General features: G+C 44.0%; 1 protein-coding gene across 1 annotated transcript; it reads right to left on the bottom strand.

Moving 5' to 3' along the window:
- Window positions 1–339: 339 nt before the first annotated feature.
- RTCB (RNA 2',3'-cyclic phosphate and 5'-OH ligase) lies at window positions 340–10,679 on the bottom strand. The gene is made up of 12 exons (XM_065679469.1): window positions 10,491–10,679; window positions 10,313–10,391; window positions 9,550–9,617; window positions 8,442–8,541; window positions 7,050–7,206; window positions 6,272–6,428; window positions 4,996–5,155; window positions 4,506–4,681; window positions 3,717–3,905; window positions 3,121–3,231; window positions 2,325–2,444; window positions 340–1,410 (listed from the first exon to the last, which is right to left on the bottom strand). Exons 1-12 carry the CDS (start codon window positions 10,581–10,583, stop codon window positions 1,303–1,305), a joined length of 1,518 nt encoding a protein of 505 aa, XP_065535541.1. The 5' UTR covers window positions 10,584–10,679; the 3' UTR covers window positions 340–1,302.
- Window positions 10,680–27,070: the final 16,391 nt, after the last annotated feature.

The raw sequence follows: 27,070 nt of genomic DNA, 5'->3' as shown, positions 1-27,070 counted from the left end.
TCCACTCCTGCTTTCAGGTTTTATTTTCCTCCAGCTGCCCTCTTGTGTCTGCATATACACTTACAGGCAAGCCCCATCCCCTCTCCAGTGAGGTGGACCCAGCAGGCCCTAAGGAAGACAAATCGTAGCTATCATAAGCTTATCATAACCAAGCTGAGAAAACAGCACTGTGTTGCCCTTCTCGTTATTATAGCCTGCAAGCAGTTATGCCATCTGCACATTTCTTTGCAAGATCCACCAGCTGAAGTCACAAAATGATGGGTTTCAAGCTCACGTACGTACTTAGAAGTGGAAAACAGACATTTTAGCCACAGAACAAACATGACAAAGAAACACTGCTGTGTCCATCTTCCCGTTTTATTTGTAAACTCCAAAATGATCCAGTGGGAATGGTCAGCTTCCCCTCGAGTCTTGGTTAATGAAAGCAAAAGAAACATCAGAAGTTACATTATGCTGCACCTGAACCTGCAATTGGACTTTAGGACACAGTGAGCAACACTATCCAACCCAACTTTTACACACAAATTTGTAAAATGTTGGATTAGCACATCTACAATTGTGAAGTCACAACTTTTACTGGGCAAACAAAACTTCTCAAAGCAACATACTCAGTCCTACTGTCATTTCCAGAAAGACCATAGAACACCTTCTTGTACTGAGCCAAGTACATCAGGTGCTGTGTTAAATGGGAGAGAGTGCAGGCAGAAGAAGGACTGTGCCTGGAGCCTAGCTAGTCCCTCTCAACCCAAGCAGAAGACCACTCCTAACTTCAGGTTTCTTACCCATTTGCCACAAAATATGGAACAATAGAGATGATGCATAAAGGTATCTGCAAACAGAGCAACCTCTCCCTCCCCAGGGGTGCTATACCCTGCCTAATAGAGTACTTCCATATGCTGAAAGAGCTTCAGGCACTCAGGTGTGGAGACAGCAGGTCTGGTTCGTATGCTGTCTTCACTGACGGAGGTGGTCCTGCAGCACAGCAATTAGTGACAACTCAGGCAAGCCTGAAGTCCTGCCTGCGGAATCATCAGGCAAATGGAGGGGGAACTGCATATAAAAACCAAGACTTACTTATTTCTTTGCCCTTTCCTCACAAGAAAAGAACACCGTATAAGGAGGGGGCCATTAATTATGCCTAGGAGTGGTTAAAAATAGGGGTATCCTCGACTGCTGTGTTTCCAGAACAGGGCTGGGATATCTGAGTGTCCTACAGAGTCCAAGAGGTGTGGGAAGACGATGGTTCTAGTCAGTTTTGTAAGGCCTGGAGATGTCGGTGAGTTTCTGATGCCTCGACAGTTCCTAACCTTTTATAACAGCAATAGGTCTCAGTTTAATGGCTTTTTTGCTGATGCCAGCTGCATGGCAGGTATTAACCACATCTGTCACATTCTTATAAGACTCTGGTGCCTGGAGGAGGAAGAGAGAAGGGAATAAAACAAAAGACAAAACTACAAACAACCCAAAGTCACAGGAAGCTAAATGTAGGCTTTTGACAGCCCCTCTTCACAAAAATAGTCAGATGTATTGAGGTGAACAGATTGGGAATCTGGCTGCCTTACATATCTGAGAAATCTGTGAGACACTTAGGTTTCCAAATAAGCTTTCACCATATTTGAAATAAAATACTAGCTATGCTGGTTCAGCTTTCCCTATATTCTCAGATAATCCAGTCCACTAGCATGCGAGAATGTCAGGCCTCATTATCTGGCAGGAACTGACTCCAACTTCCTCCTTACAGATAGCCTTTAAGATTTATCTTCGCTATCCCTTAGTGGCAGGAATCAGGGTTCCCCCTCTAGCATTTTGACAGGGAAGCTGCTGTTAAATAGAGACTTTTAACACCAACAGTGCTAACAGCGTACTTTCAAATGATTAACACGCTTCTATGAATGAGGTTGTGAACAGAAAAGACATTCTGTAGAGGAACTGGAAGTCATAATATTCAAAGTATCTAGCATTTAGAGTTCTCTTCTTCTTGACCAAATATAGAAATTCATCTTAAAAGAGGCAGATCATTTGTAACTATTTTCATGATGTTCACATCAAGACTTCTCAGGGTCAATTGGTAATTACCCTACTGGCAGGCAGAAGAGGAAAAAGACATACCCCAAAACCTGTCAAACAGGCATCTCTCCCCTTTCAGCAGGATTTTAAGGACAGTGAATATACTTCACCTTATTTTCAAAAGGTTAAACAGCTCAAGCTCTATATTTACGGTACTAGCAATCACATAGCCCTGCTAAAAAATGAGTAAGGGATGGGCATTAAGCTTAAGAGCAAGACCCCCTTTTTCTTCTCAGATAATGAAGTATTAAACTTACTTCCTCCATGACCAGTTTGGGAGAAGCCACACGGATGGCAATGCCCATGTCGGCCAGCTTGTCCAATACATCCTGGAAGTCCAAGTTACGTCGAGATTTGGCTCGAGACAGCGCGCGACCCTAAGACAGCAGTTTTGTTAGTTACAATTGTTTTTAGTGGTTTGCAAAACCAGAACTCTTTCTTATTAAATAAAACCATGATTACATTATAAGTAAACACAGAATGGCTGAGAGCACAGACCACAGTAAGCTACAAAGCAAGAAATTAATTTAGACTTTAGGTGATGGGCTCCTGCAGAATCACACATGTGGTATGATGGCTAGGAAAGATCCATGTGTATAACATACTACTCTGCAAGTGTCTTTCTACCTACACCACTTGTCAGGCAACGTTCAGAAGTCAAAATCTTACTCGAAGCTATTTCTCTTCCTCAATCATCCTCTCACACTGTAAATTGTAGGAAAGGAAATACCTTCTTCTAACTACTGAGGAGTTTTATATGGACAGCCTCGGCACAGTTAATCCTTCTTGTTAGCTCACAGATGCCAGAATTTGGTAAAAGGAGCTCATTCTCCACATCTTCATCCTACCATTTGCCTTGCCCCCTGAATTTTCTGCAGAAGTAGTCAAAACTACTCAGTAACATAAGGGACTTCTAGCCTGCAGTCCTCCTGGGCTGGGATTACTCTAGTGGTACGACCAAAGGATGAATCACACATCAGATGACCCTTGAACAACCCTGTTCTCTGAATGATAGTCCCATTTCCCATCCCTTCCTATCACTTTTTGACTTACAGCTCCATGGCAAGTAGTTCCGAAGGTCTCAGTCATGCCTTGCTCTGTGCCAGTAAGAACATAGCTACAGGTGCCCATAGTCCCGCCGATCAAAACAGGCTGTCCAGTCAGCTGTGGATGCAAAGTTTTAAGTCACATGAAAAAGCCTTAAACTCATTCCTAATAAAAGTCTGAAAGGAACCATATCTCCAGAAAAGGAAGTCAGATTCACATTCTCTCAGAGCATTCCTGCTTGCCTAGGGTGGTTGGTATCAAGGATTCTGGAGAACTAACTGCATTGAAAGATGCAGACCAGCGGATCAAAAGACTTGTGTCCAACAGGAAGACAAGGCTAACCACTGAAGCCTGCCCTAGGTATGAAACACTTCTTTCCCTTCATGATATTCCAGCCTTTGTGGGTGTGAAGCAGAAGAGAGAGCTCAGTGCCCCAAAGATATAACACTCAGACAAGCAGAATATTGCCATCCCACTAGGGTTCCAGTGCTGTCAGCTCAAAAAAGGAACTCATAGTGTTAGATCTCAGTCAGGGACAGAGATGAATTGTCTGATCCATCCAGAACTGTCTTCCAATTTACTTCTCCCACAGTTAAACTTACTTGATAATCAACAGCAATAAGAGGATGGTGAGGAGGGAAGGCCCTGGTTGATCCCTTCCTGTGCACCAGCAGAGTCCGCTCCTTTCCATCCACTACATGTTGCTCTACTTTGGCAATGTTGTGAGACACATCATAGATAACATGCATATCAAGGTCATCTGGGGTTGTGTTGAAGACTTTGGCAAAGGCCTAAAAAGAGAGCAAAACAGGATGTGAACTACAAAAAGATAACCGCTATGTTTATGTGGAAGAGTTACAATCTGTTTAGAATTAAAAGGAAGAAATTTGCTTGAAAGTGTTTCATACGGTAAGTCAGTGACCTAAACACTTGGAATGGCACATAAGAAATGTCAGTTGAATTCAGCCAGAACGGCATTCAATACAACAAATGTGTGTGTGACAGAACTGGACTATCTAGATTGTTTATCTGCCCATTGGAAGCTTTAATGCTGGAATTCAGCCAGGTACTGACAAGATAAATTCTTGCAACTCTGAAAAGATGGCTTTAGCAGTGTAAAAACAGTTTTCTTGTACCCTCTTCTTCCAGTTGAAGGCATTTTCAAAAATATTGCTTAAGGGGCTTCTGCAAGTACAATCCAGTGATGTTGAGAGGATCTATACAGACTGTAATGACTGCAGCTTTGTGTAAGTCTCCCCAGAAAACACAATTTAAGAAGCACAAAAATGAAAATCACATTAAACACAGCAGCTGCTCTGTGTTCCGTATGCCTGGGATAAAGCAGGAGATGCATACTAAAATCTCTGCATCAGAGGCAACTCTGGTCCTACCTGTCTTGTTAGAAAAGTCATAGAAGAGCGGTTGACCCAGGCATAGTTTCCAGCAGCTGCCATTCCCTTCAAGTAATCCTGCCCCTCTGCGGAAGAAATCCTGGCACATGCCAGCTGGCGATCATTCACTATGATTTTGTCCCGTTTCATAGCTTTTTCCATAGCCACCAAGGCATCTGGGGAATAAACACAGTAAGTGACTTCGTAATTATGTTTCAAACTGTTGAGATGGATGTCTATAGTTTATATGCTAAAACTGAGCTCATCTGTCTGAGGGTCAAACCTATGGTGTCTTCTCAAATGAAAAAGCAAATCTGTGGCAGAACCTTAGCAACTATTTGCAAACAGACAACCCCTGTCAAGGCAGTTCAGAGCAGACTCAGCAACTGCACTCTAAGAAATGCTTTTTGGTGCTGGAATTTACTGTCAAGGACAAGATCACGCTGAAGAGTTGGATTCACTCCAGTTACCTGTGCCAGTCAGATCATACCTGTAGCAACTTGGTGTCCCAGACCTCTACTGCCACTGTGGATCATCACGCACACCTGCCCTTTGTGGTCAATGCCCATCTTCCTGGCAGCATATTCATTGTAAATGTCATCCACAACCTGGATCTCGGCGTAATGATTTCCAGCTCCTAGGGTCCCCAACTGCCAACCACAACACATTGATTAGAAGTGCTACTAAAGCAGCCTCTGGGAGCAGAGGCGTGAGCTACGGGAATATGAGCAGTAGGGCAAATTTCTACAACAAGGTTTTGATTTTAGAAGTTTTTCTAGGGGAAAAAAACCCCCACAAATCCTCATATGAACTGAAAGGAAGTAGAACACAGCAGCAGCATCACTGTCCTCTTTGTTAAGATTTATAACTATTTTTACTGTTAGGAACAAGACTGCGATTAAACAGAAGGCCCAGGATCTACAGCTTGTGCCACCACTTTTTTCCAACTTATTCAGGCCTAGTTGAAAGATGGGAAGAGTACGGAGTATTGGGAATTTATCTTCAATTTGTATAGGCAAGGCAGATATATAGCCTTATCATTGTGCAGCTGTAACCAAGTAAGTTACAACATCCTGTTAATCACATACTTTGAACCTTTCAGTAAATTAAAGCAAGATATTCAATTTCCAAGACCAAATTTTTTCAACTCCATAACAGATGATCATTTACTTGCAAGGCAAATGTGAAAACTAAGGATGGAAGATCACTGTCAGGTTAGAATGCTATAATCTTGGAGTACCACAGTTCATAAAACTCATCATATAAAAGAAAGCCTTACAAATGTAGTATTAGTATAGTCATCTCAAAAGTGTCCCACACACAGCAATGAGATACTATGTATAGAAATGAAATCCCACCCTTGAACTGCAATTGAAAGTTACAAGCTAGTTCTGTTTATTTTTATGTCCTTCTTTGGCATGCTATTAACTTGCTGAGCAAACAAGAAGAAAAGTTGCAGAGTAACTTGCCCACTTCTTAAAAACAATACTCCATCTGGAGGCTGAAATGCCACTGAACATGAATTCCAGTCCCAGGTGTTAACTGATAAAAGATGGCCTCGGGGACCTTGGGTATGTCCAGTATCACTTCTCTATGTTTAAGTTCTGTCAAGAATTATTCAGAAAGGGCTGCACAATCTCACCTTTCTCCCTGCCCAGAAATGCTAGGCAGAATTACAAGAAAAGACACAAAATTAGAGAACTACTTGCTAACCTTTATAATTGAACCCTGGGAGTCCTTACAGCCCTCCAGAAACACAGTATTACCTGAGGCAGGCCCCTCTTCTTTGCTCTAGAGGAGACCTTGTTGGGATCGGCCTGCAGCATCCTTCCATATTCCTCGCAGTGCTCCTTGTCCTCTGCCCAGGCATAGCCCTCCCGGAGAGACCAGTCCACACCCATCTCTAGTGCCTCTTCCAAATCCCTGCAATTATCAAACACCCACATAAGGTGGTTATCCTTGGATATACTCAGAATGCCACTGGATATGGCCCCGATCAACCTGATGTAACTTTGTTGTTAGACCTACCTTCAGAGTTAGCTCTCCTTCATGCAAGGAGTTGGAAGAGATGACCTCAAGAGATCCCACCCAAACTAAATAATTCTATGATTTTATGATGAGCCCCTAACTTCTAGCAAGAAGTTCAACATCTTAATACTTCATGAAAAAGCTCTACATATATATTAACTTCCGGTGGATCATTCCTTTCTCCTCTTTGTTGTGTGGGGAATAGCTTATTTTCTCACTCATCCCTTTCAAAAAAATACCTTAAGGTTCATGGAGGTTTTCTGTCGGAATAAATAAGAACCTTTCAAGAATTTTTAGTTATTGCAGGGTTTTAAATGGGGGAATAAACACCTGACTTTATGCACTGATGATTATAACAGTCCTCCTGGTGAAGCAAATATGCAGAAAGACTGGAAAGAGTTTTCTGAAAAGAGAATTACTTTTTCTTTCTTAAAGTCTCCCACTGATGAATCTTTCATCAAAATAAACACCAGAGATGTCCTCTCCAGTAATGTGTGCACAACGTCAGTCTCTTACTTGGCATTCATGGGTATGACACCTTTGGAGCCAACACCAACAGGAATATGGTCAAACATAGCCTGGGCAAGCTGCTCTTTCACAGGTTGCACATCACTTTCATCCAAATTTGTACGCAGCAAGCGGACACCACAGTTGATGTCAAAGCCGACACCACCTAGAAGCGTGGAAAAAGACAGGAGGTTAATAAAGAAAGCATTCTGATGGTGAGCACTTGATGAATATTCATCTTAAATCAGTGTCCCTCTGACAGGGAGCAACACTGAACACTGTGATCTTACACCTTCTTTCTGACACAATACTGGGAAAAAAAGCAGAACTGCAGTAAGCATTATCTTAATGGAATTACATGGAACCTCAGATTTCAAAACAGTCAAAAATGTAGTCGTGAAAAGAACCTGAAAACTCTTAAAAACCTCTAAGTTTTTCAGTCTCGAGCATATGCTCCACAGACATAGCTGTACATTTACCTACAGAGCTCTGCATCTAGCAAGTTGCTCCAGCAAGCTGACAAAGTAGACACAGTTATAAAATACACTGCCCACAGAAAGTAGAGAGGATGTTCCTGTTTTTCTGCCTAAGGTCAGAAGTGACAGATCTTAGCATGGCTCCCTGCTGTAAGATGCTCTCAAAAGCAAGTCCGTTTTGAATCTTCACTGGAATAATAACAACTAGTTATAATAAGTGATAAATACTTACAAGGAATATTAAACTTCGGTGCTTAGTGTTTTGCTTAACTTTTACTATTTAATAAAAATAAATACTGTAGGGCAAGGCCTAATGTGAAAGATCACTCATGCCACCTTCAGTATGAAGGTTCTGGAATTAACTAGTGTCAGAGATGCGGATACCAGACTAAGAGATCTTGGGTTTGAGTCAATCAGAAACACTGGAACTGACTGAAGGAAACCTGAAACATGAGTATCATATTTCATACAACCACAAAAGCATCTCCAGACCATCAGTAATTAAAGACCCTGGTGTTGATTAAAAAGACGGACATATTTTAAAGTCACATTTTTAATCAAGAGTAGAAATATTCTCAATAGAAGTTTTCAAACATTGCTCAAGGAAAATAATCAGGTTTTTATCAACTTGGTGAAGCCCAAGTTGAAAGCCTTGTCCTCCCCTTTCAAAACTGAGGGATATCATGAGCGCAAGCCACAAACACAAGGGCTATTCTCTCTTCACTGTTTAGCCGTTTTCAGTGTAATCACCTGCTCCATAAAGAATAAAGATTCTGAATGCAAGAATTAGGCATCTTTTAACTCCCTATTTTTTTTTTTTTTTTTTGCTTTGGTTCTGTATATGAAGTAAAGACCTGTAATTTCATAAAGTGGTTTTGTGCCATCCCAGCTATTTCTCAGTGCAGATGAAGTCAGTCATCCTTACCTGGTGAAACCACTGCTTCAGGATCATTCATATCGAAGGCAGCCATGTTGCCAATGGCAAACCCATAGCCAGAGTGGACATCAGGAAGACCTATAGATCTCTGAAAGAGAATGAAGGGAATTGTGAAGTTGTATGAAACTCTACGCTGCATAGCATCATCTTGGTTATGTTTTGCCTTGTGGCACTGGCTGTCACATTAGTAAACAAATATACCAAGAAGACAATGGATGTTCAGATGTGGATGAAGTAAACACATTGGTTCAGGTCAAGTAAGTATCTAAACTTTTGCAGTTACAGGACAGTCAAATAAGGCAGAGTACAGATCTCACTCTGAAGCAAACACCTAGTGGCTAGTCATCTGAGAAGCCCTCTTGGCTCTGCTGACCAGATCTCAAGAAAACCTAAGGGGAACTTAAGCACTTAAATGCAGGAATTGTGATCTCAAGATGAATTCTAACCTAGCTTTTTCTTGGACTAAAGAGTCCTTGCATTCCAAATTTATGCAGGCAATAGCTTACTGGTAGCATAAAGCAGAGACATAAAAGTGAGGATGAGTTCATCTTTACCAAGTTCCATTTGGAGGCATCTGCAACATTTAACTACTGCAAATTTAACAAGGGAAGAGTTCAATGCTATGGAATGGAATCATAAAACATTTTCTCTTCCTGTCTGTCATTGAACAATGACCAAAGACTGCACCCTATAGGCAGGAAAAAGTCATCCTTTTCAGGATGATATCCTGAGAGGACAGGACAAGAGAAGAATCCTTTTCAAGGAACCTTTCCATATTATTACTAATTAGAGAAAGTAAGAATATGATTCTACACAAGTCCAAAGGATATCTAAACTTGACAGGCTAGATTAGGATGCCACAAACAGCATTCCACAATCTATTTGAGCAAACAAACATAAAGCCCCAAATACACAGAAACCTGTCAGAAATTGGAACTTTTCAATGTGCATTGAGCAGTCACCGTACAGTACTTTTCAGTGGCATATGTGCTTCTTTTGCCTATTCTTGCTATAACCAAGAAATCTCTTGGTTTGGAAATAAATCCCTGGCAAATAGTAACTGAAAAAAGAACAAATTTTAAGAGCAGTTACTTACGTGAACAATGCCAGGTAACGCAGCCACATTCCCAATCTGTTTCATAGCAGGCAAAAAGCCACCTGCACCTGAAGAAGAAGAAAAAACAAAAGGTAAGTAATCTGATGATTTGCCGCAATAATCACAATGGAGCACTTCATAAACAAGTTGCTCAAAACACTGGCAAGTCAGAAGTCAGTTACCAGCAAGTATTGCAATCTGGCGTAAAGCACCTACCATTATGCACGATCTGCAGCTTAATTACATGAGGTATTACGCTAATGTTCTCCTGCTGTGTTAGTACCACTGGAGACCGATCCATGCTCACAACAGAAGCGTGCTACCTGTCACACACTGTTAGTGCCATGCCAGCTGTCACATCTGGATCCAGCCCTGCAGTTCAGCCCCGCACAGAGCAGACAAGCCTAAGTTATATCCCCCACTAAAGCAAATTCTGACAGCAGGCACTCAGGAATGCTCTGGAGCACAGACAGCAACCACCAAGGCTGTGCCTACACATCTGATCTGGGCACAGGACATGCCACAGCTGTAGGCAACATGCCTGGCACGCAGTGGCTGGCAAAGTGAGAGAACTCATCCCTGTTTGCTGTCCCTCCACACGCGCCACCCGGGACACACACCGGGCCCGCCCCATTGTCCCTGCTACACTCTGGCTTTCTCAGGACCCACGGGCAGCTCGATGTGATCCCAGGCGCTCAGAGAGCCCACAGCAAGGAGCGTGCGAGTCTAGCCCCGGGGCAGAGGCCCCTCCTACCATACCCACCTCCTCCGCGGCAGGCATTGCGCAGCTCCTCGAACATCAGCTTCTCCAGCGGGTCGTTCACGTAGAAAACACCCTCCACCTGCGGGGAGAGCTGTCAGGGATGGCGACCGGCACCAGGCCGGGACACCCCACTCGCTTCCCAGTCCCCCCAGGGCTGGGTCCCCGCACCCCCACGCACATGCATGTTGGGCACGAAGCCCTTCTTGATCCGCCAACAGTTCTTGTCAATCTTGTCCAGGTACTGCAGCTCATCGTTGTAGCTCCGGCTCATGGCGGCGCCGCTCCTGCCGCCTGCTCCCCGTCAGCACTGCCGCCGCCACCGCGCCGAAGCGTGAACGGACGGCGGCCGCCGAGGGCCACGCCGAGACGCGCAGCGGACGGGAGCCGCCGAGGGTCAAAATCCTGCTGAGCTGTTGGCCGCCGGCGCCCCCTGGTGGGAGCCGCCTTCCGTCGGGGGAGGCCCGGTGCAGCCTCGAGGTGCAGCAGCGGGGTCGCCGCATCCAGGCAGGGACGCACCAGGGGATGCCGCCCGCTTGTCGCATTCAGCTCTGCGGCCGGCCGGAGGCCGTCCGGCTTACACAGGCACTGTCTCTCCCTCAGGGCTTGACTGTCACTTATCACCTGGGAGAAGAGACCGACGCCCTAGGGCAGAGCAGTGACAGCCTGCAGGCGTTTAGCTCCGGCTCTGGTGCAGGTGGGTGGGTGGAGTTTGCTCAGCTCCATTCAAGCAAAGCCTGCTTGCACCCCGTCAGTATCTCCTTTTCTCAGCGTGAGGGACTCAGCTTTTCGCTGCGCAGTCCTGGCTTGAAAAGGATTCTGGTTAAGGAGCGAGAGGCGTGTTTCAGTGCACGGATGGGGTTTTAGGTGGCTATGAAAGGGCGGATTGCCGTGCTGGTGGCACTGTTCCGGAGGTCACCATGCGTAGGTGATGCCCATCACCAGGTTTCCGTCCTGAACGCTCAGGTTTAGGAGGGGCTGGATGTTTGCGCTGTGCGAGGTGGTCTATGGGCTGCCTGAGAGCACTGCCCTAAGCGCAGTATGCAGATGGAGTTTTAGGTGGCAAAGGAAAGGTGGATTGCTGTGTTGGTGGCTTGTCCGGAGGTCACCATGTGTAGGTGATGCCCTTTGGGGAGTTACGACTTTGATGGGGATGAGGACAGAGCCTGCTCAGCTCTAGGTTTCCTCTGTGACTGCAGCATGTGCAATGTGGAGGAGGGACTGTTGTTTTAGTTGGGTAGCGCTCTGTGATACTGCCTTGCAGGATGGGGCACCACCCAGCTTTGGGGTGCTGATCATGTGAGGCCTAGAGCTGACTTCAGTCTTGCTTTGGTTCTCCACCATGCCCTATCTACCGCAGGGCTGTACCATCTTCTCACATTTATTAGAGAACATTTATCCTGGTCATTTGGCTTATGGGACACACATCATGGTGAAAAGACCTTGGAGTGCTGAGACATTTTGGGAATCATTACTCAAAGGAAAGAGAAACTGTACCACATAGAGCCATAAACTAACCTTTCCCCAGCTATCTAAAAGCAACTAGTGCTTGGCCTTGGGGTAAATATAGCTGGTCAGGGATACAGTGACTGTTTTTGCGTGATCGTAATAGTGTTTGTTTAGCAAACTTGCTTAAAGCCTACCTCTCACTGTGCCACAAACTGAAATAAATATTAACCCAAGGTCACTCTTTTGGGTTACAGGAGAACCTAAAAATAAGGGCCTGTGGCATTGTGACATGGTACAAGAGAGCTATGTAACTGAGAAGTCTGCAGTCTGGGCCATGAGTGAGCTGATGCTGGGAGAGACATAGGAGGGAAGGCCTCTATGAAATGAATTTTAACTATATCTTACACCAAAAAGACAAAAGAGTCATAAAGCTGAGCTTACTGTTTTTTGTGGTTTTTTTATGTGAACACAGTATTGGTCTGAAGTGTAAGTAAAAACATGGGCTACACTTGCAATGACGACATTTTCTGTGCTACCCGCATCACAAAGCTACAGAAGAGGCTGAGGTGCTCCAAGATGAACCAGAGTGGAAGCTCCTTCAGCTGATAGGTCACTGCAACTGTGCAACCATACTTTGAAATGTCTTCTTTTCTTCCTCTGATTGCTGTCCAGATGGAAATTGGGAGTTTTCAGCATTGTCTGGGGATGCTGAAGCTGTTACAGTCTGACCAGCCTCCCAGTGAATCTCAAATCCTTGCACATGGACAGGCCATGTACTCATCACTTGTACACTGTACAAGGGAGAATAAATTGTTCTCCCAAGATATTCTGGTCCCAAATAAGGCACAAAGGTTTGTGTGCCACACATTTGTTTGGGTGAGAAACCCAGGGAATAATTTGATGTGTGTATTTAAGGTTTCAGACTGGGGGAGTCCCAAACAAGGAAAAAAGCTGTTAATTTCTATGAAGGATACAACCCTTAGTCATGCTTACCTAGAGAGAAGCAAAAGAGATTGTATCAGTATACATCGCAGTCATAACTCATTTCTCTTTTTAACAGTACCAGCTTGGTAAGGCTATTGAGTATTGGTGCTGCACTTGGAGCACAGAAAGAAAGGGATGTTTTATGGTCCTAAATTCGATTCATGGTTGAATGTCTCAAGTAATGGAAGCTTTTACCACACCACTTGAGAGACCATTGTATTGTCTGCTAGATTTCATAAGCAAGGAGGTTTATTTTTTATTTAGTTGAGCTACTTGCTTCTTTCTGAAGAAATAAATGGCCAAATGAAAAGGAAATCTGAAAACCTCCCCTACTGAGACTTTCGGTTGTTGCTGTTTTCTTCACATTTTCCTCCTTAAAATGCATTAGTTTCCAGTTGAAGGAACCTGAAGAAAAAATTATTATTACCAAGAAATTTGCAAATTAGCACAGCTCAAAACACCCCCACAGCAGTGTTCTAGTAAAATGAGTGTGGCTGGGCTAAAACCTCTATATATTTATTTGGATCATTCTATATTTGGATTTAGCAATCCTATTACTGAGCTGAAATTTAGGACTCTTTAGATGCATTTGTCCTGGAAATAGCAGTGGTAAATTATAAGCTCTGATAGGTGGGAGGAGGAGGATAGCATCAAAGTTCAAACAAGGAGAAAAGCAATAGACATTCTTCCTTCTCTATTAAGTGTGTTTGCATATTTTCAGCACATTCAGCAAATGAATAGTTTCTCTAGATGGACAAAATTAGTGGTTAAAGAGAAGCAGAATGCACTGAGTTTGGGATGTGGGATATTGCAGTGCTATTATACAAATCGATGTTACGCCTCCAGGAAAAGTTTTCAGTTCAGTTTAGATCACCTCCAAAGGAGGAGGAGACAGCAGCATGTCTCTATGCATGGAAAAAACTCCTATATAAAGACAGGTTGTAACATTATGAAGAGATGAAGAAAGGAAGGGATGGGAAACATACATGTCATATTAGGTACAGTGCTGGAGCAGATGTGACCATTAATCTCCGGGGTATTTTTTTCATGAAACAAGAAGAAAGGAGAGTTTAGCAGTGAGGAAAGACAGGTAAAAGGAAGCTTTCTTCCATATGGATGCTTTTGTGTTTCTTGGAGTCCAGGAGTTTAGTCCAGCTCTAAGCAAGGGTAGAAATTTCTGTGTTAACTTCAGTGTAATTACTGTAGTTGCAAATGCAATTTTTATTTCAACACTGCCATTGTGGAAAGCAGAGCCCTGCCATATTCCAGAACAGAAGTCAAGTTTGGACTCTGAGAATTTGTCCGGAAATGCTCCTGGGAGACAAATGATCACATAAATGTGAACGGCAGCATTTCTTAAATGTCCCTGCTCCAGTAATTGCCAGGAGTAATGTTTCAGCAGTATCTTTTGGGCTGAACGTGGACCTACACAGCATTATGCTCATTATTTCCTGAAGACATGCAGCACTGAATTTTTCACCATATTCCTGTCTTCACCACGGCTAAGTTTGCAGTTTATGTAAGTATTATCCTGCGCTGCTAAGCTCATGCTGCCTGCCAAGATTTGCAGCATCTCTCCTAAAGCTCAAATGTCTACAAAAATCACCAGGTGGCAGCAGAGTCATGTCTGGTCTCTTGCCATGAACTGGTCACAACTGCTTGCTCTGGCGTGCTCCTTGTAACCACAGTTCCCAGTTTTGCAGGGTATGCAAAGGCAGGTATACCTAGTGAGAAAGTACTTGCCTCTTCATCAGCAAAGGTTTTATGTTCTCCATCTGGTGTCTTCACGAAGGCTATGTTTTAAGGGATGATTTCTTCAGATTTTTCTCCAGATTCCTTGGTTTTGTCCAGAATTGCCACAGTTTGTAGCTTACAGATCCTGGTATATACACACGATAGTGGCTGTGTTCTTGTGGTATATGCTGGGAAGGTAATGCAAGGTAATTAACTTAACTTTGGCTAAGAGCAGAGGCTGTCTCTGGAACTAGCAGAGGTTGACTCCTTGGCTCAGAGATGAAACTGGCTAATAGGAATCTTGCTAATGGCTATGCTGTTGTTCCACTGTTGTGGTTGGTTTTGCTCAATAGCATGCTAAAAGCAGAGTGCTAAGAGGAGACAAATACCCCAAAGGATTACAAAATTCAGACTAATTTTGGCCTGGAACAATCCTTAAGTTTCTCGGTTCTGGAATTTCACATAAAAAGGAGTATTTTGCAGACACAACCATTAGACACTGAGGCTCCATAGTAGTAAGTAATCAGGTAGTCATGATCTGGTCTCTGTGGGTCCAATAGTTCCTTCCCTGCCTGCATCAATGACAAGCTGAGCTCTGGGACGGGGAAAGGAGAGAAAGGTTATTATGGGATTCTGTGATTCTGTGATTCTGTGATTCTTATGGATTGCTTCTTCTAGCAGAAAAAAACCCCAAATCAACACACATTTTTATTCTTCCAACAAGAGCTCCTTTCAGTGGAGTTTTAGGTCTGGAAATGGATCAAGGGGCACCTGTATTCAAATCTACTGCAGAAGACATGCTTTTGTCATTTGATTTCAAAACCACCTTTACCAAACTCTTGCAAAATCAAAAGATGCTGATGTGCTCAGCAAAAAGAGGTGGAGGCTTGTAAACTCAGGGTCATCAAACATGGTCCTGGATAGACACTCTTCCAAGGTTACCTCTTACGCAGCCTGTAAAATAACTGAATTTTATTTATCACTTTTTTTAATTGCTACCTGGGGGTCGGTGTATCTGGAAATTTTCACAAGATTAAGGACTTAATTCTTATTCCCACAAGTGTCCCTATGGTGGAAGAGATTCCTCAAAGTAGTGCTGTTCCACCCGTTTTTAAAGCCTTAAAGGGGTTCTGGAAAGGTAGCATGAAAGAAAAAGAGACTATTTTATGTATTTGCACATCCAGACACTCATGCATTTAGGGCTGCAAACTTTCATTTCTTCTTTCTCCCCCCTACTTAACATTCTTTGTGCTGTCCGCCAGCAGGGGTTGGAAGTTTGAAATGGACTTAAAGCAAAAATGCATACTCTATTATGAGCATATTTCAAGGGTAAAATGGATTATAGTTTTATTGGACTGAATGCATTCAATTGCAGAAACTTCCATTATTTCAAAACAAAGTTCTGTTATTCAAACAAAAGGGTGTTACCCACTATGACAACTCTAAGCATTTTCCTGTAGCTCATTTTTAAAATAGCCTTTAGGTTTTACTTGACTAAATCAAACCTCAGGAAGGAGAAGCTTGGCAGGGGGGAGAGGCAGAAATCACAGCATTAGAGGTGATAAAATGAGAAATGAGAGAGACGAACATCAGTGCAAACTCATCAGCATTAGAATAAACTCAGAAATAGACATTTTACATTTCCATAATGCTGTCAGCTGCCACTACAGAGACAGGGATCTATTACCTCTGTTTATACTGCTGCTAACTTAATTTATAGCAATTTCTTCTATAAAAGTAGACAGGAACTTGACTGCATAAGAAAAAAAAAATCCCTTTGAGCTGAAAATAAAAATGATAATGCTCATAATAGATTTCTGGAAGTGATTTGAATGGCCAGTTAAAATGCAAGGTGAGTTAGACATATTTTTAGTAAATCTCAGCACGAATTACCTACTTTCATTGCACATTTGTAGATGGATCGACAAAGGGCAGACATGGGACATTTGCTTAGTAAGATTGGATGGGACCAGGTTAGCTTACCACTCGCAGGCTTTTTTATTTTGCTGGGATTGCATGGGAGGAGGAGGTGAGAGCAGAAGTAGGCACAGTGCCCTCGGGGCTGTAATCAGATGCCTTTTCATAATCAGTATTGTGAGAAAGGGGTCTAGTACAGGTTTGTCCTGGCAAAAATGAGCAGCTCATGTCAGTTCTGTCCAGATGGCCAAGAAGATAAGAAACACCAAGCTCTCCTCAGCTTTCAGTCAAAGGAGGAGTCTGTAAGATATTTTGCAGGCATACATCAGTATGTTCTGCTTTTGCTCCAAACCAGCTGACACAAGCCACAAACTGGAGGCTTGTGCTCATACCCATCCCTCAGCATGGTGTCTTAGCTTGAACTCAGCCCTGTGCTCACCACCACTGCTCCATGTTGGTTCTGGAGCTGATTGCATCCTATCAGATTGGCTCCAGAACCAGTTATCATCAGTTTGCAAGATACCACAAAGACATACCTAGAGATGCTGGGATCTTAGTCCTTTGAGTGAGGTTTCATCCCAGCTTTTTAAAGCTCATGACCTGGCTCTGCCATACCTCTTCTGCTTTCAGACAGTGGTCCTTGGTCTCTTCATTTCCTGAGCAGGAGTCCAGACCTTCTCCATAGCAAAACAAGCCTCTTGGTGAGAAGCTTGCTCTTCTTAAGTACCTTTCAGGCCCCCTTAGAAGTAGTTCATGAGCCTCTAGGGATCCATAAACCAGAGGCAGAAAAACACTGCTCTGGGAAGTCTAAGGAATGTAATCATCAGCCTCCAGGTAAACATGTGCTTAAATGTTTTGCTGATCAGAGACAGACTGCTGGACCTGGACCTGGGAAGCTGCCTTGTGATCAAAGTTATTCCCCTTTATGACAAGATGTTGATCTTCAAATCGAGGTGAAGCATTTTCCTGTTGCAACATAACCTGTTTTTGCAGGGGAAGGAAAGGCAGGAGAAGACTGGCAAGAGGTTGTGGCAATCTTTGCTCAGGATTTGCTCAAAATTAGGAGTACTGTCACTGCTATGCAGATACCACCAGGTTTGAATAAAACAGGGGATGAGTTAGCTGAGAACTGAGTTGCATCCACCAAGCCACATGAGGAGAAGTGTAACACAGAAACAGCAAAGTCTGGCATACCTGATAATGACTCTGGGTGGAGAGAGGCACGAGAATATTGCTTGATACCTGTTTGCCAGCTTTCTGGATCCAGAGAGTGCTGGTCCAGAAGAATCTCACATCTCATGACAATGCCATGAGCAAAAAAATGTTGCTATCACATTTTGCACCACACTTGTCCCACTGACTCAGTGGCATCCCCAGTGTTTCCAGGGTTAAAGGGGGAGGTTGCCCTCATGCTGACTGTTGTTTCAGAACTGAGGACTCCCAAGTTTCTTAGCTCGGATTTGCCTACGCCTCCCACCGCTTGGAGGCCTCTACTGTGCTTTCCCCTGAGTAGCTAGCTGCATGTTGGCACCACATCCTCACCACTTGTGGGTGTGGAAATTGCTGAGGTAATTTTAAGTGAGAGTTTAGATTAAGAAAAATAAGTTGTTGATTCATTGGCTCAGGTCTTCAGTTTTGCAAACAAGCAGGGCATTGATTTATGATATATGAGAGTCTGGTAGCCCACATCATGAGTAAGCATACAAAAGGCTTTATAGGAGTGTAAAAGGATAGTGTTTCTGCTCCTTATTAGTTTTTTGCTGCTTAAATACTGCCCATTTTGGTGGGTGTCAGAGGATTAATGACTTCGAGGATCTGCCACCTTGCATATAATTTAAAATCTCCTAATAGGGTAAGAGAGCACAAATGAATTATCTCTCCAAATTCATACAGTCAAGCAGACAACACTGGCATATGTAACAGCGTTAGGGGAAGGAAGGGAAATCTCAATGTGCGTGGTAAGAGATGACAGGTCTCAGCCACAGTGCCTTATGAAGCAGGACGCCAGGTTGGCTGTGGGAACAGGGAACTAGACAGGGGGTGAGGAGTGATGCTGGAGTAGTGAGTATTGAGATGTGAAGGAGCAACATGCATGGCAAGTTGAAGACTTCTCAGTGTACAATATGTACCAAAAAGTAAAGAATCCTTGTCTATGATTTCAAGCCTAATTGCTGCTCCTTGAGGGCCTCAGTATAACAGTTTATTATCGATGTGAAAGCAGGGGCTTGCTAGGAAACACATTTTGAACTGTAAAAGCTTTGATCATAGGGCTGATATATGTCCACTTCAACCGCACTTAATGTAAAGAATAGCTCATGACAGCATTTTTCATGGTAATCGTATATAAAGCTGGATTTTACTGTATTTGACCACCCATCAAAGAGAAATTAAGAGTCAATTAGGAGTGCACTATAATGCATTCAGACACAACATACAGGCAGCCACGATGCAGGTTACAAACAACATCACACATTGCATTCGAGTAGCTGCACTGTCAGGTTTGTGGAACTCCATGGTTTGCCTTCAAGTACCGTTCTGCTCTGAAAAGCAGGCTCTGAAATGCCCACTGTGTGGCTCCATGTTTATTGCATTGCTCTAGTCCTTATCAGATCACACTGCTTAAAAGAAGATCCTTTCTTCCTTCTATTTGCCAGCTCAATGTGGGATCAGAGAAAAAAGATGAATTGTTCTTCCATGTCAGTTCAGAGGATAAGTGATATATGAATGATTTCATCCCATTATGTTTTCCACTGTGCTTGAGCAGCCCTCGTTGTCTCACCTGGTAACACTGCTGCTGGAGCATCCACCTCAGTATTTGCTTTTTACAGAAGCCAGCTTTGCCTTCCTTGCCCAGTGTCATTTAGGTTAAGACAATTAGTCCTGGAATGGCTGCAGAGCTGTAAGATGTGTTTCAAGGTAAGGCAGCTTGCGGATCAGTTGGTTGGCTAAGAAGCTGTGGTATGGCCTCCTTTTGATGTCTGTTCTCAAACGTCTGTCCAGCCTTAGACTCCCGGGGCTGGGTGAAAAGCACCGTCAGACACCAAAGGGTGCACACCTGCTCATGCTTGCATAAATCAAAATCCCTTGCTAGCAGATGAGAGGGGAGCCAAATGAAGTGAGACACGGGATATTGAGCACATCTGTCAGTAATGTCTGGTGAGAAAAGCTGAGTACAGTTTCACTGCGGTGTGAGGCAATGCTTGTTCCTTTTCAGTAGTTGCCAACTGGGCCTTCTGGGTCTCATCTAGTTTTCCTAAGTACCTGCCTCCTACCCTTCCTCTTCTCTTTTCTTTCTCCTTCTTTTGTGCAGTTTTTCCTCTTGGTTCGGCAGTGGGGCATGGATGGACATATGCTGAGACTTTGGCTCTGGTCTCAAAAGAGGGGTTTCCGGGAGGTAAGGGACAGAAGGGACTGGGCAGGAGGAAAAGCACCAGGAGGGTGTGACCACCAACACAGCACAGTGTCCTTGGGGTTTGTGCTTTGTGGGGTAATAAGTTCCACTTCAATGTCTTATGAATGTGGTGTCCTCAGGTGTCTCTTCCTTATGGATCCTCTCACCTCTGTGCTCACTCTTGAAAGCTGTTTTTCAGCTGTGCTATTCAAGAGCCTCTCTCCACTACTCAGACAGCTTTTGTTCACTGACTTGTCAGGACAGAGCAGTCTCTGACCCTCTTTATCTAACCTGGCTGGTATCACAGTCAGCCTTTTCAGAAGTCACTTGTGTGAAGACAGGGGGACTGAACTTGATGGTTTTATTAGCCTTTTATATTAGCCTTGTTTCCATGGGAAAGCAAGGTAACAAGTGCAGATCCAATCTAACGGTATATAAGAGTAAGGCTTACATAAGGATTTATACGGAAAAGCCTTATAATACTGATGCATCTAGTTTCTTCTGGCCTGCCTGTGGGTCTCTTGGTCTACTCTGTAACAGTCTGCTAGGAAATGCTAATGGTGAGCAATCTGTGCTTTTCCCAAGTTTCTCCCCAGCATGCTTGTTTGTTTTCTTCCTAATCCACCTTGCAGAGAGGCCATGATCTTATGTGGGGTCTTATCTTAACAGAAACAACTACACTTCCTGCTTTAATTAACAGTGAGCTTGGCCCTCCCTTTCAAAACTGCAGGTTGAATTTCCCTTAGCTGTAGCTCCATAGCTCTTGCTGACTTGAAGATCAGAGACGTGCATGATAGGAAGCAGCCAGCCTCCTTCAGGGTTCCCACATGTATCACCACGGGGAGAGTCTTCCTTGCTTTTTGCTGAGAATGAACTGCTCAAATCCCTCCATAAACTCTAAGGGAAGAACTTAACCCAGAAATAAACACTGCCTTCAGATACGAGCTGCTTATCTGAGTGCTGAGCAGGAGCTTTGTACAGGAACTCCTTAGGAGATACTCCATCACATGCTTCCCCTCTAAAGCAAGTAGTCAAGTGATGGACCCTCCAGCAAGAGACAGTGATACAGCTTAAATTAACCTGCTTAGCCACCCCAGCAGCCTTAAGCAGGTTCCCCTGCCTTTGCTGTGTTGGCTCACATCCACAACCTTGATGGTCAGGTGGGGTTCAAGGACTGCTGCCTTTGCTAGCATCCCCAGCTGTGTGTGCTCGAGTTTTGGTGGTGATGCTCCCCTACCTCTGTGCTGGCCATTCAGTCCATTAATGGCCCTTGATGATCTCCATTGCTGATGTGGGCCTTCACAAGGTCTTGTCCTTGCGAGAGGCAGTGGATTAGCAGATTTGTAGTAACCTAGTAAAAGAGAAGTAACCTGTGAGGTAATAGTCACAAAGAAAATTCTCTCCCTTGCGGGCAGTTTAGAGGAAGGTGGGAGCAAAGAATAGTTTTCTCCTTTTATCTCATTAAAAGAGAAGCAGAGAAAAAAGAGCCCCTGCTCTGCCTCAGCAGCCAGAGGGGTAAGTGGATGTAGTGGGGGCAATTCTCTTCTTCCCCATCCCCATTCCCTGTTACGGACAGAAAAGAGGGAAGGGAGTCAGAGCACAAATTGAACAATGAGTGGTGAAAACCTGATGGAAGTCTGTAAGAGTCACAGGAAGAAAGATGTGAATAGTCAATGATGAGTGGAGCTAATGAGGCCTGGTTTCAGTATTCTTTTGTCTCACGGTTGATTGTCAGTCCAACTGAATCTTTTCCTGTAGTTGGGGCATTTGTAAGGCTTCTTGTCCATGTGGGCTGTCTTGAGCCTTATTAGGCTGTGAGTTCAGCTGCAGACTTTCCATCATTCGGGACACAGGGACTTTGTCTTCTACCCAGACATCCTCCTTTTTTTTTAATGAAAACCTTTCATTTATGCCTGTTAGGCCAGTGAATTTCAGCTAAAATTGCACAGTGGGCTCAAAAGACTGAAGGAAAGAAAGGCAGACAACTGAATGGACAGACACACATGCATTAACACCTCTGCACAAACAGCATAGTTGTGTGAATCCCATTTCCTTAGAAAATCTGGATCAAATGTCTGATTTTTCTGCAAATGGGGAGTGGATTAAAACACTCTGAGAGCCTTGGGGAAGTGAAGGGCCTTGCAAATGGGATGCTCAGTTTTTATTGTTCGATTTCCATCATTGTTCTAGAGAAGGAGAAATGCCACACATGATGTCTTGAAATCTTCACCCAGCATCTACTTCCAGCTTCTCCCCTGCAATTACCTTTTAAATGGAAGGAAATTGTTTTCTGCTCTCCATCTCTCACTGCTGCTTTCTTCTTCTCTTTTTTTTCATAAACAACATGAAATCAACACTTGAAAAGAGGCAGAGAGGGAGAGATTAATTAAGAAGCTTGTATTTCAGTTTAAGTCTTTCTCTGATAATCAGAAACTGCTTGAGTTGCGCTTTCAGGGGGTTGTAATATGAAGAGAATCTCTGGATAGGAAGACAGGCTGTAATTAATTTCTCTCTCCAGGACGATTACAGATATAAATAGTAAAACAAAGACAGGCAAGCATCAGCAGAGGTGCCCACGTTGCATATACTCCATCGTAATGTTGCTCGATAGCAGATTATTTTCTACTCAAGGTCAGCGGTTCACAGAATGAAAAGGATATGGCACTGGGTTTCCAGGAGGTCACTCTTCCTGGCTTTTGCTAGCACAAATTCTGATAATCATTGCTTTCAGCCACTTTTCCAAGTGTCAGGCATAGCAAAGAGACTTTCTCTTCTTATCCCATCCTTGCACTAGCAGAGACCTGCCCTGTGGAGGGCTGGCAGCAGAAGCTAGTTAAGCTGGGGTAGTTTGAGCATTAATGCAGTAGTACTGTGGGAAGCAGGAAGCTTTAGCAGGAGATGGAAGGATTAGCAGATGCCTCTAGCTGTTTTTCAGCATCTCAAGGTTTATGGGAAAAAGTAAGTGCCTTGCTGCCAGGGCTCTGCAGCAAATTTCAATGGAAAGGACAAGTCTGGTGTTGCAGCACTGAGCAAGTTTGCAGACAGCCTGCAAAAGCAGCTGTGGTATACAAATGATGTGGATTTGTTTCAGTAGGTGCGGTCTCCACAGACAGCGATGGTGCTTTCAGTGTCTTCCACATGAAATGTTTTGTTGCTGAACAAAGCCTGTGAAAAAGCAGGAGAAGGCAGAGTTTACAAAGGTTTGTCTGTTCTTCACAGACAGATCAGTGGCCTGAGCCATGCTTTGAGCTATATGCTATAAGGCTGTGAAGGGTGGGGTTGGGGAAAACCATGTCCTTGCTTGTGTGTCACATGAGGATGGGGAGATGTGGCTCCTCTGTGTGCCCCTTAGTCCAAAGCTAAGGGAAAGCTGGTGAGATAACAGCCAGCTCTTTCCTAAAGGTCTTCATTAGCAGTCATCAGTGTTTCTTTTCAAAGCAGGGCAACAGCAACATTGACTGTTATAGAAAGGGACAATGAGGCATGAGAATACACAGAGCTATGTGCTCACAATTTCTGCTACCATCAGATACTGTGTTTTCCATAATCCATATTGTGCCTGACCCAAACCCCGTAGCTTCCTTTAAGAGCAAATAAGCTCAAAAGAGCTACAGCAGAAGCAGCTTCCAAAGCAAGTTGAAGCCATAGCAATGAAAACTGCTTCTGTTGTTCTCTCCGGGCTTGTCAACTGCAGTTTCAGGTTCCAGCTCTGCATGCATGTTAGTACCAGGAATGAGGGGGTAACTCACTTCGAAAGCTTCCTTCTGGGGTCTATGTTGAGATTTTACCGACTTGTTCTCGCACCGACAATCTGCCTAAAGGACTTTGCTTTGAAAAACAGGGACTCGAGTATCTACTTTTAAATAAGCAGCAAGGAAGCAATAGTCAGGCACTGGCTGAATAATGCAGCAGGCTCCCTTCCAGAGCAGGACAGGAAGGATGGATCTGATGGTGGGTCAGAAATCATTGTTTGTCAGGTGAAGAAAAATGTAGGTGATATGGAAAGGTCCAGAGAAGGTCAGTGAAGATAAAAGTGTCATTGAATTTATAGATGAGAGATCACAGGGACTCTTTAGGCAGAAATGATGACTAGTTAGAGGATGACTTGTCTGAGACATCCACAATGATTAAAGATGGAAAGTGAAATTGATTGTTCCTTCCTTTCTTTCCTTTTTTATTTTTTTCAGGCTCTGTCCTGCAACATGGGAACAAGGGGTCACTCACTAAAATTAAAGGGCAGCAGCTTTAGAACTGATAAAAAGAAATCTCTTTTCTTTTAAAAATGCTGCATGTAGTTTACCCGTGGAATTTAATTGTCACTCCCCCTGAGGTCGTGGAGGCAAAGGTTGTGGCTGGATTTTAAAGAGGTGAGCTGATTTCACAACCCTTTGCAACATTTGTGGCTACCTGAGGCAAGGCAAAAAGGGCAGGTATTGAGTCACATGCTTTGGGGCAAAACCCTGCTCCTCAGGCAGGATAGACAACTTGTCAAGAGCATGGCACGATGTCCATCCTCTAGGCATCTGGAGCGAGTTTAAACATTCGCACTCATGTGCACCACTCTTTGTGAGGGGTTTCTGCCTTGTCTGTGGAGCATTTGAAGGGATCATGAGCTTCAACTCAGCTTCTCTCATGCCTGGGATGGGATCTTAACAAAACCTCACCTTCACAGCTGCCCTAAGCCATGAACTGGTGCACCCTGTGTAAGTTCCAGCAGAGGGTGGCAAAGGAAAGCCCTGCTTTAAGCTGATACAACTCCCATCAGGCAGAGCTTATTTGTTAGAGTTATCTTGAGCACTATTATTTACCCAGTGACTCTTCTCTTGCCTGTCTTCTGGTGCAGCAAGGGCAGGGTGTTGCAACAACATTAGGGACGCCAGCGCTCAGTTCCACCACTGCCAGCCTCATGCTGCCAGAGCAGAAGATGGCTACAGAGGCAGTGGAGTGGGATTTGTGCAGCCAGCAAGTCAGGGTGAAAGGGTGGGTGCATCATGTTTTGTTCTTTGGAAAGAGATGGTTTCATTATTCATTGCCCGTGACACTCCATCTGCTTGGGAAAACAGTGCGCAAAGGACAGGTAAAGCTGCAAATCAGCTGTGACATGTGTCCCAGGGCGATTCTGCCAAGGATGAAGAAATCACCATTTCAACAGCTGTGCCCTAAAGATAAAATTACAGCCTTCTAATGTGTTGTAGATACCTCATGCAGAGTAAAATGTGAGATGGGCTTTCACTTTTTGGGGCTGGGATTCAGTTTTGCTTGCAATTTTGTCTTCAAAGGAAAATGGTCGTGGAATGTGTGGTTGTTGGAAAGAGAATTTTTTCTCTGGCAAAACACAGGTTAGAGAAGTTTATTAGCACTGGAGTTCTCACTGGAAACGTCAGTGGTCACATCCCTGTATCCTGGAGAGCCATCAGCCTTTTCCAGTGTTAAGGGAAACACAGGTCTCTTGGTGCTCTTTCCCAGTATTTTCTGAAGTAGGGATTACATGTCAGTGCCCCTAACACTTCGTTTCATGCCAGTGGTCATCTGGCTAGTCTTTTTTTTCCAACAACAGCCATGACTAATAGCTGAGGTTCTTTATTGCTGTGTTCTGCCACCAGAGGTAGGTTTTCCCACCTCACCAGTCAGGAATCATGGGATAATGTCATCCTCTTGGCAATGCTGTCAGCTCACCAAAATGTTGTGTGATGTCCTCCCAGTGACCACTTTGGCAGGGCAAAGCTCTTACCTGTCTGGTTTCCTGCACAGTTTTGGGGTAAAATCCCCATTTGACTGCACAGTCTTCACATACTGATCTTAACAGGATAGCCTCCTGATAAGTGCCATTTAAATGGGTAAACCATTCTCCTTCCTGTCATCCCATCCTTCAGCTGTATTGTGCATGGCCAACTGTAGAGGATGCTTAAAGTAGCGGTGGACTGTTCCTCAAACTGACACAGCAGGGCAGACTTGTGAGTTTTCCCCAACTCTCCAGACGATGCCCTCCACTGAGATTGCTGATGATCAGGTGGAGCTCTTTTCCATCTGGGCTGCAAGCATACACATACACACAGAGGAAGGACTATTAATACCGCAGCAGTGACTGTGATGAACCATGATAGGTGGTGACAGAAAGTGGGAGATCAATACATTTAAATCAGTATGCTTGGCAGGTATATGAAATACTATTGTGTTAGAGATGGGACCGTTAGCACTGTAACGCCAGTACCCCATGCAAGAGATCCAGCACTGATGCTGTCAGTCACATTGCATTTTCTCTAGGTTCCTCTCACCCATTGCTATGGTGTAGGAGCACCTTTTATCAGGCAGTGTCACTGATGTCTGTCACAGTTGTCTCTTTCCTCCTTTTCTGGCTCCAGGAGAAAGAGAGCAACATTAAAACAGGCAAATGGAGAGGAGGAGAGCGGGTGAATGTGTGGGAGCTGTGTTACAAAGCGGACTGCAGGCCACTGCAAGCCGTTTAATAGCTGTAGCCAGACCCCCAATCTGAAAGCAATTAGTCGATGTGAAAGGCAGGAAGAGAGAGATTCAACTGCAAAGAGGATCACCCTCATGTATGCAAGTGCGATTACTTTTTGAGACCATAAGGAGAATATGAAAGGCAAAGTTTTCCAATCAGCCCATCAATCAGATGTATGCCTTTCCTGATCCTTTTGTCGGGAAGGGATGAAAATATTTCTGAATTTGAACTTTGCCTTCACAGTCTGAGGCCATACTTAATCTCATGGAAAAGCAAAATGTCCCATGATCTTTTACGCTTGTCTTCTCCTCTGATCCTTCTTCCCAGGAGCTGTTCCCCTTTTTCAGCCTGAAGAAATGAAGGCTGAAAAGAGCAGTGTGGTTCACAGGTCACTTGGCAGTCTGTAAATTTTGAACTCTTGAATGAAGGTCACACCGAATGATTTCTGGATGATCCATGTGCAGTTAAACATGTTTGCACAAAAAGCTCATCAAGTAATTCTGAATAATGAGTGCAGGTGCTAAAATCCTGATATGCTTGCAGGCATTTTATGATCAGAAGTAAGAGCTGAAGATTTGCCAGCTTAAGTTGTTCCTGACAGAATAATCAGCATGCTCTACCATGCACTGTGGTTGCACCCTCTGTTCTCTGCCTGCATCACAGATACAGGAGATGCTCAGTGCAGTTAGCCCTCCCCGTCTGGACACTTTAACAAGCCAGTTTTCTTATTCTGCCAAACAAGAAATCTCAAAAGCAGACTCACTGCAAGATAGGTTGGGTTTGGGGAACTGAGAATGAAACTGAAAATACTGTCATAGCTCAC

The sequence above is a fragment of the Lathamus discolor genome, chromosome 1 (genome assembly GCF_037157495.1).
Source record: "Lathamus discolor isolate bLatDis1 chromosome 1, bLatDis1.hap1, whole genome shotgun sequence".
NCBI classification, from domain to species: Eukaryota; Metazoa; Chordata; class Aves; order Psittaciformes; family Psittacidae; genus Lathamus; species Lathamus discolor.
This window is presented reverse-complemented; position numbering and strand designations above follow the sequence as displayed.

Coding starts and splice junctions, on each gene's coding strand:
- RTCB (XM_065679469.1), bottom strand. CDS start 10,583: ATGAGCCGGAGCTACAACGATGAGCTGCAGTACCTGGACAAGATTGAC. Junction 6,429..7,049: donor GTCATACCCATGAATGCCAA/GTAAGAGACTGA, acceptor TGATAATTGCAG/GGATTTGGAAGAGGCACTAG. Junction 5,156..6,271: donor AGAAGAGGGGCCTGCCTCAG/GTAATACTGTGT, acceptor TGTGGTTGGCAG/TTGGGGACCCTAGGAGCTGG.